This window comes from Squalius cephalus (genome assembly GCF_949319135.1).
Source record: "Squalius cephalus genome assembly, chromosome: 12".
Taxonomy (NCBI): domain Eukaryota; kingdom Metazoa; phylum Chordata; class Actinopteri; order Cypriniformes; family Leuciscidae; genus Squalius; species Squalius cephalus.
In genome coordinates, this window is record NC_137133.1 from 33,175,975 (window position 1) to 33,197,425 (window position 21,451).

A 21,451-nucleotide genomic window follows, 5' to 3' on the forward strand; every position below is an offset into this window, starting at 1 on the left:
TTTTAAACTCAAACATTTGCGATTTGCATGTCGATTGCAATGCTCAAATCTGAACGAGAATGATAGCGATAGAATCCTAACCATCTAAAACTAGCATGTTAGTGTTTACTACCAGATTTATAATTCGCTCATCTACTAGCTGATTCATGAAGATAAATGGAGGACCAGATAGTTTCCGTAGCCAGGCAGACAACAGATTAGAAAACCTAAAGATAGTATGCAAGCAATTTACTTACTAGTTCAACAGCATGACGGCCAAATCAGCATCGGTCTGGTAAACACTCCTCCATAAGCTCACGCCAGCGAGCAAACGCTCGACCCATATTGATCCTCGTCCTGCCTTTCAGTTTATCACTCTCCTTTTTCCTCTTCCGACTCTACTCCGACAAAACCTTGGACTTCTTACGTTTCGCTGCTGCTTCAGCCATGACGAAAACAGACGCACGAAAACAAACGCGCTGGTTGGCCTGTCACGGCCGAATTTGACGTATGCCGTAAAGCAGTCGAATTTTGTAGTTCTTTTTGAGCGCTGGTTACTACCCGCACCCCGAAGTTACATAGTGCCAGTAAAAGCGATACAGACCCCGTCAGGCTCTGGCAGACGTCTCATTCAACCTATTGTAAGTCGATGTACTATCACAAGGGTCTTGGAAATATATTATGAAGGTTGAAAAGCTACATGTTGTTACTTTAATGCTTGGATAACACACATACGTCTCCTTCGATTAATAATAATGGCCAGTGCAGTGGCTGGGATATATGGTACGTAAACCTACCAACGTCCGTCGCCATGATTTTTTAAATGACTTATCGCGAGAGGAAAAAAATATGTTTTAGTCGCATAACATCGGTTAATGGAAATGCCGTCATTTCGCAATAGGTTTTTTTTTGTCGACATTTAGAAAAAAATCTCAAAAGTTTCGTGCAAATCTGTAATGAAAACGTGCCTATTGATACTAAAATAACACTGCATACAATTCAGACCTTCATCTGCACACTGCACTAAGAAACCGAGACTCGTCAGACCATGCAACGCTGGGGTCAAAACAACATTGGACCCCATTGACTTTCAATTTATGAACAAAAAATAAAAAACAGACATTTTTCAAAATATCTTCTTTTGAGTTCCAAATAAGAAAGAAAGTCATACAGACTTGGAATGATCTGAGGGACAGTAAATTATGACAGATTTTTAATTTATGGGTGAAATATATTACTTTAAAGCAGGGATGGGTAAACTCTGCCCTGAAGGACCACTTTCCTGCTGAGTGTAGCTCCAACCCTGAGAAAACTCACTTGCTTGAAGCTTTCTAGTAATCCTGAAGACATTGATTAGCTGGTTCAGCAGTTATTAGGGTTAGTTGATTTGTTATTTATTTATTATTGATTTTTATTAGTTGATTAGGGTTGGGGCTAAACTCTGCACAACAGCAGTCCTTTCAGGACTGGGTTTGCCCATGCCTGCTTTAAAGGGATAGTTCACCCAAAAATGAAAATAGTGTCATCATTTACTCACCCTATGTTGTTACAAACCTGTATGATTTTCTTTCTTCTGTTGACCACAAAAGGAGATATTTTAAAGAATGTTGGTAACCAGACAGTTGACGGCACCCATTGACTTCCATAGTATTATTTTTCCTAATAAAGAAGTCAATGGCTACCGTCAACTGTCTGGTTACCAAAATTCTTTAAAATATCTTCTTTTGTGTTAAACAGAAGAAAGAAATTCATACGGGTTTGGAACAACTTGAGGGTGAATACATTTTTTAAAATATTTTTGGATGAACTATCCCTTTAAGCCTCATTGGCCTGCCTTGAAAATCATGCCTTGAAAATACCCTTAACCGTAGGGCACAGTGGCACCTGGGCTGCGTTCCAGTCCACTTTTAGACACGCACTTGCGAACTTCCCTAACACTTCCCCTCGGGGGAATCCCTGCCGCCATTTTGAAGTGCGTTCCACTTCGTGAAGTGGACGAGGGAAGTTTATATGGACAGACCCTCGTTCCCTCGATTTTGACCGAGGGAGCGAGTCTACTTCATATGACTGTGATGTCACCACATATCTCGTCTAATCACCACCACAACAAACAACTCTATGATATATGAATTATATATTTTTAATTTGAAACAACCCAAACACACCTATAAACATTTGGATGCTGCATTAAACAAATTCTTAAAAGGAAAAAAAATGTAAATAATAAATCAACTCCATAGCTGATTCCAAGTGATCAAGGGCTTAGGACGTTCCAATTCAGCCCATTGCAGTTTCCGCCAGCAGTGGGCACTCGTGCAATGTAAGCAATGACGTACATCCGAGTGAACGAGACGGAGGGAAGTTAGCGAGTGAAGGGCATGACAATTTTGGACTGGAACGCAGCCCTGGTGATCAAGAGGGAAAAGTTTTTCTGCACAGATTTCTTGGAGCTTATAGAATATAGTGATGTTTTGTTTGTTTGTTTTTTGTCTAAAATATTGAAGAATACAATTTTTACTTTTATCTACACATTTTATCCATTAAAAGTAAATCAAATGGACACTAGGACAAATATGTACTTCTGAAGGGATTGTTTTAATGAAAAAAAAACAAAAACAAAAAAACATGCATATGTGATCAATATTTTTGCATCTGTATATCATCATTTTATATCTTTATCTACTTCATTTCTAAATTTGCTTAAAATGTTGCATAACCTTGCAACAGTTTAGGTTAAGAGTGACTGTTGCATTTCTAACTTCCAGTTATAAAGAATATTAAGAATAAGATCACAACTTTAAATAAAAGGTTCTTAGACATAGAACACCTCACTGATCAGTTTATTTCAATGTTTCTAAAATCGTATTTATATTTTCTTATTGTCCACAATATCATAAAATAAATGACATTACCATAACTTATAAAACCATTTAGGTTAATAAGTGAAGGAAAATCCCTATTGTGAAGCATAACATGATACCCTGATGTAAAAATTACTGACATATTCATTCAAATGTCAAGGTGCGTGAGTCACTGAAGCCATATATACAGGATGATATGAGAATCATAAAGGCCTTCTGAAAACGAGAGTAGAAAAAACCATATATCAATGGGTTACAAGTGGAGTTAAAGTATCCAAACCAAACCAAAGCATCAAAGATACTGGCTGGAGTCACAAAATTAAGACAGGAGTCAATGATTGTAGCAATAAAAATAGGCAGCCAGCAGAGATAAAAAACACCCATGACAATGGCCAGAGTTTTTGCTGCTTTTCTCTCTCTGTGAGCAGAGCTTTGGCTCTTCAACCCTCCTGCTGCAGCCACAGTCACTCTTTCTGACATTACCTTTGCATGTTTTTGTGCAACATTGAAGATTTTCATATAAAGAGAGCTCATGATTGCCCCGGGAAGGAAAAATGTGAAAATTGGACATATAAGACCCCACTGTTTGTTAAAAAACAGAACACAACTTCCCACACAGTAAACCTGCATGATAAACAACTCCAAGCCAATTTTGTTCACCCCTGAAAACACAATAGAAAAACTGTAGAGAAATGAAAACAGCCATGTGAAGGTAGTAAAAACAGTCACGTTGTTGTTTGTGACCCTCATTTTGTATCTTAAAGGATCACAAATGGCCCAGTATCTGTCAATAGATATTAAACTGAGATGCAGTATGGAAGAGATACAGAAGGTCATGTCCAAACTAGAATGCACTTTACACACAAAATCTCCCAGATACCAGCAGCCTTCAACAGATCGCACCATGCTGTACGGCATGACCAAAGAGCCCAGCAGACAATCACTGGCAGCCAGAGAGCGAACGATCAGATGAGTTGGAGACTGTAGATGTTTGAAGTGAGAGATGGAGATGATGATCAGCAGATTCCCAAAAACTGTTGTGAGGATCATCAGCACCATGAAAACATACATTGCCACTTTAACTACAGTAAGACGATGCAATTTCACACAGGAGTCCAGCAGGAGTGGATAGCAGAGAAACATATTTTCAGTGTCAGTCACATTTGAAGTCATCACATTTGTCCCAAATCCTGAAGTGATTTTCTTAGTAATCGTAAAAGGCTGACAATTATAAACAAAAGTATAAAAAGAACAATTTCATGAATTACAGTTTGGCAAAGACCAATATCCAAAGAAACATATACACATATATAGTACATGCCTTTCCAATTTAACTCCATAAATGGACTCAGAGCTGCTTTGTGTCCATATATACTCTCATATTCAAAGTAACCCTCCTACACCTGTCAATTTAACCTATGGTTACAAAAAAATCATAAACTCTGGAGATTATAACAACAACAAAAAATCAACCAACACCACAACAACGCCCTAGCAACCGCCGAAAACAACAGTGACCACACTGACCACACTGAAGCCACACTGACCACAACAAAATTGGTGTAGGATTTACTTTGAAACAATTTTCAATCAGAAATTGCTATTAAATTTCACAAATAAAGAAACAGTAAGTAACGCATTGAATTAAACATGCAATTTTGAAGTATAAAGACTGAAACAGTATTTTCTCGTAAAAACATCTAAAAATCTTTGTTTTATTTACAAGTTTTGAAAAACTCCATCAGACGGCGACCAATACGGACAGTCACCAGATTACAGCACGTCACTTCTCACTCTATGACCCGATAAATGGAGATTCAACATGTTCAATTAGTGAAAACAAGTGCCGACCAATGCCAACGGACGCCAACAGGGGTATAACACTGATCCAACAAAACCTATGTATCGGAGCAGTCTGTATTGGCCTTTACAGTATAAGACTTAGGCCCTTTTAATCTGTCTTTAAATTGCTTAAGTATACAAACTAGGCTATATAAGGCCTACAAGTAAGTAAACTTCTGCAATGGCCTGCCTATCTCTTATCCTTCAGAAGAGGTTATAATGCTCTGCTTAACACTTTTATTATATATTTAAAACCATTCCAGAGATATTTGCACAGTAAATGTCTACCTGGCCTTCAAATCCACAGCTGCCAGTCACACACACCTCATTAATGATGCTTTGTGTCTTGGACCCATGAGACTTGTTATAAGTCCTCCATTTCATTGGAGTGACTCTCAAAGGAGTCGAGACCAATCAAAGGTGTTAATATCACCTCTCACCTGCTTTACACATGAAGCTTATTAGCTGTATCCTGTCACATTATTATCACAGCCAACTTGTTTACCCATAATACCCCACAGAGCTGAACTTTTATCATTCGGGAGACAGACAGGACAAACAAACTTTTAACTTCTTTGTGCTTCAATCTAATCACCTACAACATCAGAGAAATAATAGAGTTCTAAACACAGTAATTAAAACACTAACAATAACAAAAAAGCAAGATTTTTTAAATTGGACCAGTATAAATAATAAATAGACTGGATAAAAGTTTAAATTAGTCATGTACTTGAAAGGATTTGTATTTATTTATTTGTTTGTTTTCTTATTAGAACATTTTTACTTGCCCTGCCAATATTTTCACTGGACGCACCACCAAAAATTACATATTTATTCTTTTTAACAACATACCAGTCACAGGTGCAGTGAATGTCGTTTATCATCTCCAACAAGGCCACATATTGAGATCTGGATTAGATGTAAAGCAAACAATCAGTTCTTGTATTCAACGTGTTGGATGCAGGAGAAATAGGCAGAAATAAAGATCTAAGGAACTTTGACAAGCGCCAAATTGTTATGGCAAGGCGACTGAGTCAGATTATCTCTGAAACGACAAGGCTTTTGTGTTGCTACCGGTCAGCAGTGCTGAGAATTTACCAATAGTGGTCCGAGGAGGGACAAACCAGCAACAGGGTGTTGGGCTCCCAAGGCTCATTAATGCATCAGGGCAACGAAGTCTATCCCGTCCGGTCCGAGCCAACAGAAGGTCTACTGTGACACAAGTGCACAAAATTTTAATGAAGATCATGGAAGGAATGTGTCACAACACACAGTGCATCGCACTCTGCTGCGAACGGGGCTACATAGCCACAATCAGAGTATCTATGTTGACCCCTGTCCACTGTCGAAAGCTCCTACAATGGGCATGTGAGTGTCGGAACCAGACCTTGGAGCAGTGGAAGAAGGCCGATTGGTCAGATGAGTCCCGTTTTATTTGACATCACAAAAATGGCCATGTAGGCCTACATGTGTGACGTTTACTTGGGAAAGTGATGCACCAGGATGGACTGTGGGATGACGGCAAGACGGTGGAGGGAGTGTGTGTGACGCTCTGGTCAATGATCTGCTGGGAAACCCTGGCTCAGCCCAATTCAATTCGACGTAAATTTGACACATGCCACCAACATTGTTGCAGACCAGATACACCTCTTCATGACAATGGTATTCCCTGGCGGCCTCTTTCAGCAGGATAATATCACTGTCAAACTGCACACATTGTTCTATAGTGGTTTGAGGAACATGATGAAGAGTTCAAGGTATTGCTCTGGCCTCCAAATTCCTCAGATCTCAATCCATATGAGCATCTGTGGATGCACATTAAATTGCATTTGCGTTTGCTTCATGTCTATTATCACATAAACACGCATGCATAAGGACTAAACAAACTCCCCATACACACAAACACACTCCTCTGTAGTGATGTAATGTTTTCTGTTTTTTTTTTTTGGAGAGCAAAAGTTCCCATGAGACTTGCAACAACCACACCGTTTTAATGACTCTAAAACATGCCTCAAAATCCAAATGTGTGAAGTCCCATCATTAACACTGTCAGTCATTAGGACGAATACAACAACAGCCTCCTCAGCACTAATAACCCATTAGGTGCAGTATGACATAAGCCTGTTTACCCATAATCACCCACTGATCTTTATCCCAGGCATAAAATGAAATGCCAGTCAAGAGACGAACAACACACACCAGCTCTTTAATCCAAACTTTCCAATCCAACAGCAGATTAAACGAGTAGAATGAAAGAGTTTAGTATCATTAAGAGAGAATTAACACAAACAATCATCAGACGGCCTTGGACTCTAACAACAAGACAAACATGAACACAACACAACACAAACATAAAACTTCAGAGGACTAGAAATGTAGTGAACAAGCTGTATAGACTATGTATTATTTTTTTGCCAACTTTGAAGCTTGACAGCCATGGTCACTAAAAAATTCTGACAGTAATATCATTGGGGCAGTTGTGGCCTAATGGTTAGAGAATCAGACTTGTAAACCAAAGTGAATGGTTGCCCACTGTCCTAGGTATGTGTCTACAGTTTGCAGTGTGTGTTCACTACTCAATGTTCCTAATGTGTATGCACTAACTTGGATGGGTTAAATGAAGAGGAAGGCCATTCTTGGCCATCACTTCACTTTATTTTCGAGTAAACTATTCTTTTTGAAAAAGTTTGTTCTTAGATATGAGATATAATCTTTTTCCTTTTTTTTACCAACAACATTGCATGAGGCACATAAAAAAATATTTTTGGAGCTGATTTTATTGCTAATGGTGAATTTGTAATAGCATACATGAACACTGCTCTTATTATTCATGCCACATATAGAAGATATGGCAAGATGTTAAGAGTAGTGTACGGCACTTTTGAAACACTGCTTCGTGAACCACTGTTTCAAATCTTTTGTTTCAAAACAGTGGTTCGGAGTGGGAATCAAACTGCTAAAGTCCCGTGATTTAATCAGAAAGTGAGGCTTCTCACAGTTGTTTCAGAAAGTTTCGTATCTCAATTTCAAATTTCAAAGTCGAATTTGTTTGCGTGAGAATGTCATGTTTCAGTAAAGTAACCATTATAAAATTGACTTGTTATTCTGGCGTGAATTACTGTAATGACTTTCTTACAATAAAAATTCTGAAATGCATTGAATTCTGAAATGTACAAATTAATAAAAGAACACATATTATACAGACATTTCATATTTAATAGTATAATGAGATTGTGTTTAATACATTAACACTTTTGAAAAATTGCAACTGGTTTATAATAAGTGTTTTCATGCAAGTTTGGGCTGAGTTTGGTCACATTTATACTGTATTGACCAGAAAGTGCTGCCAGTGAATCACTTAATCAAATTAAATGAATTAACCCAAATGATTCAAGAGTAGTATTCTAGTACGCTATCCCGAATTAGGCCTTGGTTACATGTATAACTGTTTTCTGCTGCTATTGTTTTGAAATATTTCCCCAGTTACAACAATCCTCACAGCCTTTCTAAACCAAGAATACATGAATGCATAAATAAAAGGATTTAAGGTGGAATTAACATAGCCAAACCAAACAAGTGCATCAATCAGCATTGGTGGTGTTGTGTAGCCAATAAAAGGATTCAGGATGTTACAGAGGAAAAAGGGAGTCCAGCAAACCAGGAAAACTCCAACCACGATAGCAATCGTTTTCGTAGCCTTCCGTGCCCGATAATGTGTGCTTCCTGATGGATAACTTCTCCTCAGCTGGTTCAGTTGATGATTAATAGATCTCACTTGGTTTTGGGCCACCATGTAGATTCTAGAATAGATCCCAATAATGATGAAGCCAGGGATGTAGAAAGAAACCAGGGAGGTGACCACCGCCGGACCTTGACTAAAGAAGACGTGGCACCCTCCCACACAGCGTACATGTGTTTCGTAGAAGTCCTTGCCGCCCTGGAGGTTGAGCTCGAAGAAGGTAATCGCATAAGCGAATATGGCAGGGATTAGCCAGCTGGTAGAGATCATTAACAGCACAGTTGGAAAACCGATGCGGGAATGATACGTTAATGGGCCGCACACGGCGCAACAGCGCTCAGCAGACACACTCACAAGATGGAAAATCGAAGCGGTGCTGAGAGTAATATCAACGCATGTGTGTAACTTACACAAGAAATCACCAAAGTACCAACAGCCCTGAATGGAACGAACGGCACTCAACGGCATTACAAACAGCCCGAGCAGAAAGTCACACAGAGCGAGAGACAGAATCAGCTGGTTTGTTGGTGTGTGGAGTTGCTTGAAATGCCCTATGGAGATGATGACCAGTAAATTCCCTATGACAGTCACAAAAGTGATTAACATCACAGCGATGAGCATCGGAACGTGGACACTGTTCGGTTGTACATACTTCCCACAGGATCCATTCAAAGCCTCATAACAGAGATCCATTTTAGTGTTTCATAGTCCATTGAGCTTGATCCGATGTTGAATGAACATGAAGCAGAAACTCATGAAAACTAATAGTCTTGTGGATGGGCTGGTTTAGTCTGTTTAATTCAAATAGCTCTGTTGACATTTGTAACATCTCCACTGTAAAACAGCTATAAATAACGCCATGGTTTAAATTAAAGTCCAAACAGACTTTCCCCCAAGGGAGACATGAGTTTTCCAGAATTTTCCTTTTAAGGAATTCCAATAGAAGAAGCTACTATAGTCTCTCTAAGCAGCACATTTTCTCATAAAATATTAATAGAGATACTTAGAAAGAACTGAATGTGTATTTCCAGCTTCTGTTAGCAACTAATTTGCATATTAAATTCCACCTGCTTTATACACCTAACGGGGCAAAGTCCAGTCAAACCGTCTATATATTTTTTCCATGAGTCATGTTAAAATAGCAACTGTAACTAAGTTTGTTTGCATTTACATGCACATGTGGACTACAAGAGCAAACAGCAGCGTGTTAAGAAATCAATACAGAAGCTCCATTCCCATCTCCATGAAAGCACACTATTAGCATACACAAGGCTGATAACTGAACGGGGAGATAAGGAATAAAAAAACATGGCCACAATGGACTGGAACCTAACTTGGTTGTCCTAAAAAACATTCAATTATTAATTATTTTTAGGGGGAAAGGACGGAATATGGCCATATATAACTATAGCATATAGATAACATCTGTATATCATCATTTATTTCCAAAACAATTTCCAACCTTTCTGCTTGAAAAAAACAAAATGCAGCAGAAGGCCCTGCTAAAACAGACAATGATGGGAAATGTACTGTAGCCCAAGTACCACCTTATAGAATAGCTAAATAAGTTATTTTTTCAGCAAAGAAATTTGTTTTTTTTTCTGCAGTGCTTTATAACTATTCTTCATTTCCTCCTATTTAGACCTGAGGATTTAATCTCATTTTACATTACAGCAATCTCATTACATTATAGATACTTCACCAGTGAACGGTTTGCACTTAAAGGCATTAAATGTGTTTTCCCAAGTTTCAAGGTGGTCAAATATTAGTCACATGGGATTTATAACTCAAAACAAATGTTTCTGGAACTGAGTGAAATTTCTGAAACTGCAAGAAAGTGACATCATGACAAAGCTGATTGGCTGATGGCACCACAAGAATGCACCAAGTCTCAAAGACAGCAGACAAAAAAATAATAATATTTAAAATATTTAATATTTAATAAAAAGTCTATTTCATGCTTTAAGGGTAGGCTACGGTGGCCCAGTATAAAAACACACACACAATGAAATTTAAAAAGCAAACATAAGTTCACAACACAACGGACACAAGTCACAATTTATACGTTTTAACCACTTGTTGGAATTGGCAGATGCTCCCTTAGGCATCATGCGCCATAGTGGCGCGTCAAAGTATTCTCTCAGGTATAAATATGCAGCTATAACACACGTAGGTGATTTTGAATTAATATTTCATGTTGATATACAATGGTTACATACTGTTAAAACTAATCGTGGTATTGATATATTTGTAAGACTGCCGACTCTAGAAATCTAACTTTACTGCGCTCCGAGTAGTGGTCAGGAGCATTTCCATTGTGTTGTGGCTTGATTTTGTTGTGTTTTACTGTTTTCCCAAACTCACGTTTTTGTAGTTTACATGAAGATAACACAATCGTTTTCAACAACTTTTTACTTTGAAACCCATTTAAAAAAGTTTGCGTTTTCAGGCCCCCAAAACGCATAAAAACAATGTTGTGTAACTGGCCCCTAAGAGCCTTTTAAAAAAACTACAAATGATTAGCAAAACATACTTTATTATAATTACACATTTCCATATTCCAAAACAATTTTTTTAATAGGCATCAATAGAAAAACATGCTTTTTCCTCCAGATGGTGCAGTTACATTACCTACCAGCAGGGGCTAGCTGAACAACCAGCCAAAATGACCACTAGAAACACACATGGTTTACTCTTACAGCATCTTGAGACCCGAAAGCCAATTAGGAATTCCTTATTATCACATGACAAGACAAAGCCCTTTTTTATTGGTTCAGAGAAACACACTCTCTGTGAAAGTATTCAAAAGGCAAGAAAATACAGACGTTCCATCATGTGCTCAGGACGCAGGAAGTCTTTCTGTGGTAAGATTACAAAAAAGAAAAAAAAAAACACAGAGACAAAACACTCACATATCGAATTTACAGATATAAATTCAGCAAACTATTTTTATATTTTAAGTATGTAATTTAACTTCTTTTGTAATTAAACTATATATATATTTTTAAATTAATTACTATTTTAATGAATTGCCTCACTGGGTCTTTATACAATATTTTATATTTAACATTTTACATTTACACCAAAAATGAGACCTAATATCAACTTGTTTTTTCATAGGTATTCAAGTGCCTGTACAATGACTCTGAGTCAATTGTGGACAGCAGAGTCTTTCGGCCTCTGTTTCGAACGACTGAACAACTCGTGTGTAAAGACTGTCTATTCTCCTGTCATTCGTGCTCCCCTATACTTCCTCTTTGCTATAACCATCATTGTGATTGTGTTCGGCAACCTGTGGGTCATCTGCACCATCTCCTTTTTCCAGCAGCTCCACACACCCACCAACTACCTGATCGTCTCAATGGCCGTAGCTGACCTGCTCCTGGGCAGCTTTGTCATGCCCCCCAGTATGGTGCGCTCTTTGGAGTCATGCTGGTATTTTGGAGACTTCTTCTGCAAGTTTCACTCCGGCACTGATTTTACGCTGTGTAACACATCTGTTTTGCACCTCACGTTCATTTCAATTGACCGTTATTATGCAGTTTGCCAACCACTGCAATATCACCGCAGAATTACCACGCGTGTGAGCATAGCCATGATCCTGTTCAGCTGGTGCTTCTCTGCCTTTATTGGCTTTGGCATCATATTCTCAGAGCTGAAAATCGAGGTAAAAAGAACCGAGGAGCTGCATGTTGTTTGTAAGGGAGGGTGTTTAGCATTGCATGGAAGAGAAATCGGAGTGGCATATTCGATTGTGTTTTACTTCCTCCCCATGTTTATAATTGTCAGCATTTACAGCAGGATTTTTGCTATAGCACAGAAACATGTTCGTGTTATAAATAACTACCCTTCAAGCTCATCAGTTAGTAAAAAGGATCTGAAAGCCACTAAGACGCTTGCTATTGTCATTGGAGTTTTTATGTCTTGCTGGACACCTTATTTCATGTGTAACATCATAGATCCTGTGGTTAACCACACAATTCCAGCACTTTTATATGAGGTCCTAATGTGGGTGGCTTATTTGAATGCAGTGTTTAACCCGTTGATTTATGCTTTCTTTTACGGCTGGTTCAGAGAAAAATCCAAACTTTTATACAAAAAAATATATAAATTGTGCTAAAGGGCCTATTATGAAACCTAGAAGCACATGCTATTTCATTTTTTCATTCTAAATGTTTTCTACTTTTTTCATTAACATGTCTTTTTCAGTGCATGTGAAGTTTCTATTTATTATAAAATGTCTTTGAACCACATTATAATCATTATCATTACAATATTCATTAAAAATCTTTATAATGAACTGTGATACTTTAATTTAATATACAGAACATGCATGAACTTATTTAGTCACTGTTAACCATGTTTCTATTTCTATTGTGTTTTGATGAATGCTTTTTTGCTTTAATGATGCAAATTTCCTACTGCCTTTCTTTCTTAATCATTTGTTCTTGAATAATCTAAGGAATTTAATGCTTCTTGAGCATCAAACCTGTGTTTGTGTTTAATAATTATGCAATACATAAAATAAGACATTCGGTGTGTTTTCAGTTCTCATATAGCCTCCTAATCATTTCCTATTGTCTCTTATCATATGTTGGCTATCTTTGGCTCTTTCCCCACATTTTCATTGACAGCAGAGAATGTTATCACTAAATTAAATAATGTAATCACTATATTACTTGGTAATTTGTATTTAAAAATTGTTAATTAAAAACAAATGGCCCTCTTAAATCCTGAATCTTGTATCACCAAATAATTTGTGATATCTAATATAAGTATTGCTATTAATAACAAACTTGTAATATGATAGAATAATTAATGAAATAAATGTATTAGCAACATGTATAAAATAAATGTTTCAACAAAGTTACTAATAACTCTCTCACTTTATACTTGTACATACGACATTTAAGGTATACTATTTAATATTATTGCCCTCATAAAATCACAACTGGCCCTCCAGTTAAAATGGTCTAGGAATAGAACAATAGTGAATTCCCCAACTCATGTGAATAATCATTATAAAGATGCAAGGGCGTCGTGACAAAAAAACAAACAAAAGAACTAAACAATTCTAATGAAATATTTGTGATTTAAATGTTGCTTGAAAGGAAATTCTTTGAAAGGGAGATATGAAGAAATATTTAGAGATATTTTTGATAATGACCAGCAGAGGCTAAAGCTGTATTCACACTGCCTTGCATTGAGGGAAAGGACTACATATGAATAGAATCAGTACATAAAATGCTTGTAGCCCTGTAGTCAATCATTTTATCCCTTAAAACTCATCTTTGGTCAACAAAATTACATATTTAGTTTTTACCTGTGAAATCATGTCTTCATGCCTTAAACTAGCTTGTAACTCTACACTCTTGCTTTATTTAGTATATGCTAATAATCAATCAAACAAGCTCAGACTACCTGATCCACTCGGTCAACTTAACTGTAGTAAACGCTACACGATGAGTCAGACAGCGGCCTTCTAAAAATCTGCATCCTTAGAAACGCTTTGAACATCATAGAACGTAAGTGGAGAAAAGCATATAGTTCATCATAATATCGTAATATACATAACATCATATACATAATTCACTCGCTATATTGCTAAATGTACCCAATTTTTCATATCACCAGAAAAATATACCAGATAACCTGTCTCCTCTTAAAGACTACACTGCTTTGCAGCAGTTAACGATATGCTAAAGCCCGCCCCACACGTTGACACAAGTGTGTCGTTTTCAGATTTATCCACTCTGGGACCCGGTTTAAAAAATAATAGCGGTTTCAGGCTCACAAACCGCCAGATCCGTCTGGATGAAACGCCGATACGATACAAATTTTTTACGTATACAGCTAAATGCGTCTCTGTGTGGACAAGGCCTCAGTCTTCGTCCCTTCTCTCGAGCTGTGGTTAGAAGCACAGTTTCTTGTTAGTGTGACGTGGACTTACATAAGTCATGTTTAAAAATCAACAGGGAACAAAACAGAGAAGTAGTCCTAAGTTCATATATGGGAGTATACCAAATACTGCATATTAACGTTAACATACAAAATACAATGAAAAAAAAATGTAACGGCTTTCTATTGGTTATGTAAATTAACTATAATGTTAAAATGACAGAAGTGTGACCATTTTTGGGGAAAGTTGTGACTTTCTACAACCATGCATCATACTATGGTGGCGAGTTACACCATTGTATAGGGCAGTGGTTCCCAAACCTGTCCTGCCGGCATCCCAACACTGCACATTTTCTTTGTCTCCCTAATCAAACACACCTGATTCAACTCATCAGCTCATTAACCCATGTGATAATGAGCTGATGAGTTGAATCAGGTGTGTTTGATTAGGGAGACAAAGAAAACGTGCAGTGTTGGGGTGCCGGCAGGACAGGTTTGGGAACCACTGGTATAGGGTATCCCCTGTTTAGATCCTGTCTCTATGAAACCCCTCCTTCTCGAAATGCACAATGTGCTCTAATTGGTCAGATGGACCAGTGTGTTGTGATTGATCAACCGCTTCCACCATGTTTTGGAAATGTCACGCCTCTTGCCATAAACACGAGTTTGGCCCTGTCCCAAATGGCACCCTAAGCACTTGTGGTCTTCCTCGGCAAAAGTGCACATCAAGGGAGCATATCGACCGCAAAGGGGGCGCTCGCGAGCACCCTTCTGAGGCCTAAAATGACAAATGGGACACTCTACGGTCTCACAGACTTAACGGACACGCACACGTGGCAGCCATTGTAAGTCCACAAGACCGAAAGTGAATATGAAGTGTGCCATTTGGGACAGGGCATTTCAATACACTACTAAGGCAGCTCAACTTGTCCCTTTATTGTATATGCCTTGGGCGTGAATTATTTAAATGAGGAATATTGTGGCAATGTGACATGTTCGTTCTCGGAAGAAAACTCAGAACTACAATGGAGGCATTTCAGGGAGTTTAGAAACAGTGCTTTCTGATATAGAGAATAACTCCCTTTGGAATGTACTTTGTGCTTTGTAACTTTTCAGACCATTTTCATTTTCAAACCGCAACATTACACACAAAAAAAGTTGAATTTGTAAAAATAAACAATAAAATAAAAATCTTGATAGGACCTTTAAGACTGAGCTTGTTGTAAGTGTAGTTGAAGTTAAGTATTTCTTCACTCTGTTTACACAAAAATGACACAAGAACAAACTCACTTAAGGCTTTTTATAATATGAGATTGCTTATGTATATTCACTTCAGTTTGTGTGACAGAGATAGACTGATCATGCAGTTTTACCACTGCAAAAAATCCAATTCTTAATGAATATTTTTTTTGCAATGTTCCAAGTATCTAAAATTCCATGAAACAAAATCCATTTGAGAAAAAAACAATGTATAACATATTAAGACTTGTTTTTAGAGAATGAATCTTGAATTGTCTCGTTTCAGTAGCATTTTTTTCACTTCCATGTAAAATGATACACTTTTATTCAAGATTCAATTTCCAAAACCAAGTCTAAAAATCTTCAAGTGCACTTTCTTCAAAGAGCTATTTTTACTGAATGACGCAAAAAAACACTTATAAACTCATATCAGTTTTTGCGGAGTGGGCGAGTTATGAATTAGGGGATGATCAGGAAACATTGCAGATGGACTTTATTTCTGCATTGCTGAGGCAAAATTCTGAGGCCCGCCAGGTATCAAAATACAGCAATGTGAGAGCTAACAAACATGATGAACAAATGCAGAATGTCTTGTTTCATTAAGTTCCTATAAACACATATGGCTTGGATCACTGTGATATCACATTTACAATAACATTATTCTTGAAGAATTGCTCTGAAATATTCTTCCAGACAGAATGACTCTGAATGCTTGTCTGAACCAGCTGTAAAAGAAGGCGTACACTATGGGATTACATGTAGAATTATAGTAGCCGACCCACAGGAACAAGTCAAACAGCAGTGGAGGTACAGAATATCCAATGAAGGGATCTATAAAATTACAAAGAAAAAAAGGTGTCCAGAAAGTCAGAAACGCCCCCATGATGATGGCTAAAGTCTTAGTGGCTTTTCCTTCTTTTTTTAATTCAGAATTCACACTCTGAATGGCCTGCACCTGCCGTTTAGCCACATGTAAGATTTTCAGATACATGCAGAGCATGACAAAAGCAGGAACGTAAAAACAGGCCAATGACATTATAGTCGCTGCCTCTCTGCTCTGAAACAATATGCAACTTCCATCACATTTAATGTTCTCATAGTAAAAATCTTCAATGCCAAGAATATTAAGTTTCATGAAGATCATGCCAAACCCTAGAGTAGCTGAAACAGTCCAGCTGATAATAATCATAACTAGAGTGGCCAGTGATGTCATTTTACTGTGATATTGAAAGGGGTAACATATGGCATAATATCTGTCTAAAGAAATGATACAGAGGTTTAAAATTGATGCAGTGCACAAAGTCACATCAAGACTGCTGTGTATTTTACAGAACAAATCTCCCAGATACCAGCACGTCTCGATGGAGCGCAGCATGCTGGGAGGCATCACAACTCCTCCTACAAGCAGATCGGCCACGGCCAGCGACAGGATGAGGTAGTTAGTTGGTGTGTGAAGCTGCTTGAAATGAATGACCGTTATGATCACCAACATGTTTCCTATGATTGTGACAATCGACGAGACACTAAAAAGGATGTAGAGTAATATTTGAGTTTCCAAAGGATAGAAAAACTTCGGACAAGACGTGTTACTAAGCTCATAACAAAGAAAAGGCTTTTCCAGGATTCCATTTTGGTTGATGTTGACTTGTGCATCCATTTACACAATTCACTGGAGGTTCCCTGTTTGAAACAAGGGAGTGAAGTCAATTCCAGCCTTCAAAAATGCAGCTACATTTATGAATCTCTATGAATTAATTACATGTCAAAAGCTCAATGGATTTTAAATGCAATACTTAACTTGACCATATAGGAGAATAAATCTGCGCTGAAGTTTTATTTTTTGAACAATACTCCAATCATGTTCATCCACATGGAAACTTGTTTCACAGACTCTCATCCATGTTCTTACCTTTCCTTCCTTCTACAATGAACCAGAGCTAAAGAGAGGGCACATATATACTGTAGCACAATAGTTTCATAACAACCTCCCTACTGTCAAATCACACAAGGTTTCCAAGGTTACACAGTCTTCCCACATGTCTACAAAAAAGCACAACAAGGCTCTGAAACTGCATCTCAACAATGGCTGAATTTGGAATAAACTAAATACGGACATAACCATAACCATAACCATTAACATAACCCAAATAACACTCCAAAACAAACACCCAAATAGTACAACAACAACAATACTAAACACTTTTGTCTGCCTAATATGTGATGTGATGAACGTGTTTGAAAAATCTGGTTAACAAATTATAAATGATAAATGAGAATTAAACGTCAAACTTTAAACATGGCTTCTCTGAGGACTCCAATGATATCACTTCTCCTTGATCATGATTTAAAGTGATAGTTCACTATTATTTTGAGGTCAATAAGTGGTGTGATGAGGTCACTGATCAGCAGTTTCTGAAATACTCCAGACCTTCTGACACCGACAAATGCCATGTTCAAAGTCACTCATATCACCTTTCTTCCCCATTCTGATGCTCAGCTTGAATTTCAGCAGAGCGTCTTGACCAAGTCTACATGCCTAAATGCATTTTAAGATGCTGCCATGTGATTGGCTGATTAGATATTTTTTTAATGAGCAGCTGAACAGGTCTACCTAATAAAGTGGCCAGTGAGTGTACTAGTTCTGCCTTCACATGCTATCATAAATTTCCCCACTTCTGAAGTTATGATTACGAGCTTGTCGCATTAAAGAACTTTGTTGTAGGAAAGAACAGGAATCATTGGGTACACCAAATTTATTCTTGCCTGTTTATTGGAGAAAAAAATTATTAAAGCAAAAATTATATTTACCGTCCCATTCACTGACAACCATATAAACATTCACCGTGCTATCTAGATATTCAGCTTGCTGACAATTCTGGAATGTGTCAAATACAGGCTACTTTTGCTGTGTATAACACATACAATATGCTTCAAATGATCATTCATGTATAAATTGTAACAACAAGACAAGGCGAAATTCTTGAGAGAGCGTTCATGTCCAATTTTTAACTAGGAAACTCGTATTTGCGAAAATCCAATAGCACGTGAAGGCAGAATTAGGCATGCAAAACACATCATAGCAGATTTTTAGTTTTAGTGAACTTCATCAGATGTTGTGGACTTAAATGGCACTTCTTTCGTGCAATGATTCAGCATGTTTATTATGTTCATACAGCATGTATGCATGTGATGTCTATGTTGTAGCAGCGAGGGATTCATATGGTTCTCAATCCTATAGGCCCATCTGCACTTCATGTTTTGTATATTTCACTTGTCTAACAGTGATTCAACTCACCATCTTAAAGGTTAAGTGCTGCTCTATTAACTTAACTGTGTGTCAGATTAGCGAAGGGCCTGGATGGACTGAGAAGCACTAAATTAAAGGAATTAGGCAAATCCGATAAATGCTAAGTGTTATTTACAATTCCAAATATTTTTAATTAAAATACAGTATCTTTGTGAAAGTTGCATCGTTTTTTAAAAATAATCTTTGTTTCATCTGTAACCGCACTGGGTAGTACATTAACATTAGCTCAAATGATATATAGGGAATTTTAATAATTAATCAGGAATATGATTAATATATATATCGCATGTTACAGTTACATTAAATTATCGAATTTGAAAATAGATAAATTGTAGGCTATATATGAATAATCAATCACAACGAGTTATAATTCCTCATTCATATATCAATAGTCTATTTCAGATCATTATATGAGATAACCCTTAATGGAAATTAATGTAATTATTAAACAGTTGTTTGTCCAGCAAACGGCCGTAAGATTAACTTATCAACTTCTCAATAAAGTTATCACTTCTTATAATTTCAGGAAGAATAGTTTCTGGCCATGAAACCATTCTCCTGTCCTTATAAAATTTAGGTTACTGAAAAGTAACAAATCAGCTTTGTAGCTTAAGATCGAACATTTCATTGACTCGTAATATGAGCACTCAGACAGAATCAATCAGGAATATATTGGGTTTTTAATAATTGAACTAATAATACATCGAACTATGAGTATACACAGAATATATGTATGTATATACAAAACACGTAAACAAATACAAGACTAAATGCATAACGAAAATGAGAGAGAGAGAGAGAGAGAGAGATCGGAAAATGAGAGAGATGAGAGAGAGAGAAAGTGAAAGCAAAATGTGCGATCAGAGAGAGATCACAGTATGGCAAAAATCACAGACAAGGTAACCTTTGAGAGAGACAACAAGGAATCAGATTACATTAAAAGTTCAATAAACTTATCTTGCAAAATGGTTCTCTTTGTTGCTGAAGAACGCAGAGTTGTGCGTGTATCCTTAAGAGCAGCGTGCGTGTGTTTCCTTAAGGACGCGAGGCTTGCGCTCTCGTCTCTTCCGGTGAGCGCGGTCGCGGGATGTTCAAGTCTCTTTAAAGTTGAAGTTGCTGGCTGTTCATTTCACTAAACGAAGGAGTTACCAAAGAAACAATTCAGAGTTCATCTCCCTCGTGGAGGGAGAGGCGAATATGAAAATAAAACTTAGTAAAGAAAAGAAAAGAAAAACGGAGATGAGAGCTCCCTAAGGAGCCATGGAACCAGAAATTCTCTCAGATGAAGTGCTCGTGCGTGTGTCCTTAAGGAAGAGGAGCTGAGCGCGGTCGCGGGAATTTCAAAAGAGTCTTTTTCTTTGAGTTGAAGTTGCCGGCTACGTTCGCTTCACTGAATGTAGGGAGAGTCCGAAGACGAAAATAAAGAAAAGACTTAGAGAAAAAGAAAAGAGAAACGGAGAAAAGCTCCCGAAGGAGCCATGGACCCAGAAAACCTCTCACAGAAAAAGTGCTCATTGAGAAACTTCGGTGTCAGTCTCTTATGGAGAAGATGGGTTCACGCCTACTTCGCGTACGTGAACCAATCGCCTTCAGAGATTTCAGAGCGGGAAGAAGTTCCTTTGTCCTGTAGGCAACGCCCACTGGAATGAGTCATGAGGAGATGGGATTGAGCTGTTCGGCTTCCAGAAATATGAAAGGTGTAAAATAATGCACATTACTGCATTCTGATATCGGAATTCGACTCCGTTAGATTGAGAGAATTACAGAGATATCAAACATGTCACAAGAAGATTATAGGAATACAAAGTTATAAGATATGCATATTACAAGCATTTTAAGGTTCGTTCCTTCAAATAAACGTCATAAACGAAGTGAATATAAACTGGGAAACACACAGGAGTATATGAAATATGACATGCTTATATTCTAAGTTTAATGTTCAAAGTTCATGTATGTGTGTGCGTTAATGTGTGTGTGTGACTTCTCAGTCTGGAATGTCACATAGAGAGAGAGCAGGGGGGGGTTAGGTTACAAGACCATGATTCTATTTGAGACATTAATTAGGAGAAACACTTCCAAGTTACGAATCAGAAAATCATGACTATGGCATGAAAGGGCTAACCAAACATGCAGGCCTTAATACATCATCTTAGGTTCTGAATCATTCTGGATTAAATGCAAGGTAAGTTTTTGTGTGTGTTTGGAATGTCTATAGAAAGTTTCGTTATCTCTTTGGTGTAGAGAGAAAGGGGGTTTGGAATGCAGAACGTTGTTCTGGAGTGTGTCTAGGGTGCTATAAAGTCTCAGGGGAGCCGTAAAAGTTGCCACAAGCGCAGACCTAGCGGCTCCAGGGCTATGAGTTACATTTACAGATTAAACGTTAAAAGTTTTCCCAAAATTTATAATGACAAGGCTTCTGGAGTTTTGTGTGCAGGGAAAAACAGAATCATGATTCTTGCACATTCGTTACAATCGACCTGAAGAATGAATGCTATCAGATGCATGTAATATACTTGTTTAGTCGATCTTTCTCTCATAATACCATAAAATTCTACTTTAATGAAGCGACTCAACGTTCCTCCGTTA

The 21,451-nt window shown here is 37.6% G+C and overlaps 4 protein-coding genes and 1 long non-coding RNA gene across 5 annotated transcripts in view; 1 reads left to right on the forward strand and 4 right to left on the reverse strand.

The window, feature by feature from the left end:
- LOC307168678 overlaps positions 1-21,451 on the reverse strand; it is a 380,672-nt gene that overhangs the window by 128,730 nt on the left and 230,491 nt on the right. The gene's annotated exons all lie outside the window — the stretch shown is intronic.
- Positions 2,985-4,013, reverse strand: LOC307168664 (trace amine-associated receptor 4-like; the record flags this gene model as incomplete). Its single annotated transcript, XM_079888815.1, has 1 exon — positions 2,985-4,013. The coding sequence occupies one exon, from the start codon at positions 4,011-4,013 to the stop codon at positions 2,985-2,987; it is 1,029 nt and encodes a 342-aa protein (XP_079744941.1).
- On the reverse strand, positions 8,094-9,138 carry taar1b (trace amine associated receptor 1b). The gene has a single exon (XM_079888820.1). The coding sequence runs from the start codon at positions 9,112-9,114 to the stop codon at positions 8,116-8,118; it is 999 nt and encodes a 332-aa protein (XP_079744946.1). The 5' UTR covers positions 9,115-9,138; the 3' UTR covers positions 8,094-8,115.
- On the forward strand, positions 11,231-12,541 carry taar11 (trace amine-associated receptor 11; the record flags this gene model as incomplete). The annotated part of the gene is made up of 2 exons (XM_079888828.1): positions 11,231-11,285; positions 11,542-12,541. The coding sequence occupies exon 2, from the start codon at positions 11,561-11,563 to the stop codon at positions 12,539-12,541; it is 981 nt and encodes a 326-aa protein (XP_079744954.1). The 5' UTR covers positions 11,231-11,285; positions 11,542-11,560.
- taar10b (trace amine-associated receptor 10b) lies at positions 16,205-17,215 on the reverse strand (the record flags this gene model as incomplete). Its single annotated transcript, XM_079888817.1, has 2 exons — positions 16,205-16,815; positions 16,888-17,215. 2 exons carry the CDS (start codon positions 17,213-17,215, stop codon positions 16,205-16,207), a joined length of 939 nt encoding a protein of 312 aa, XP_079744943.1.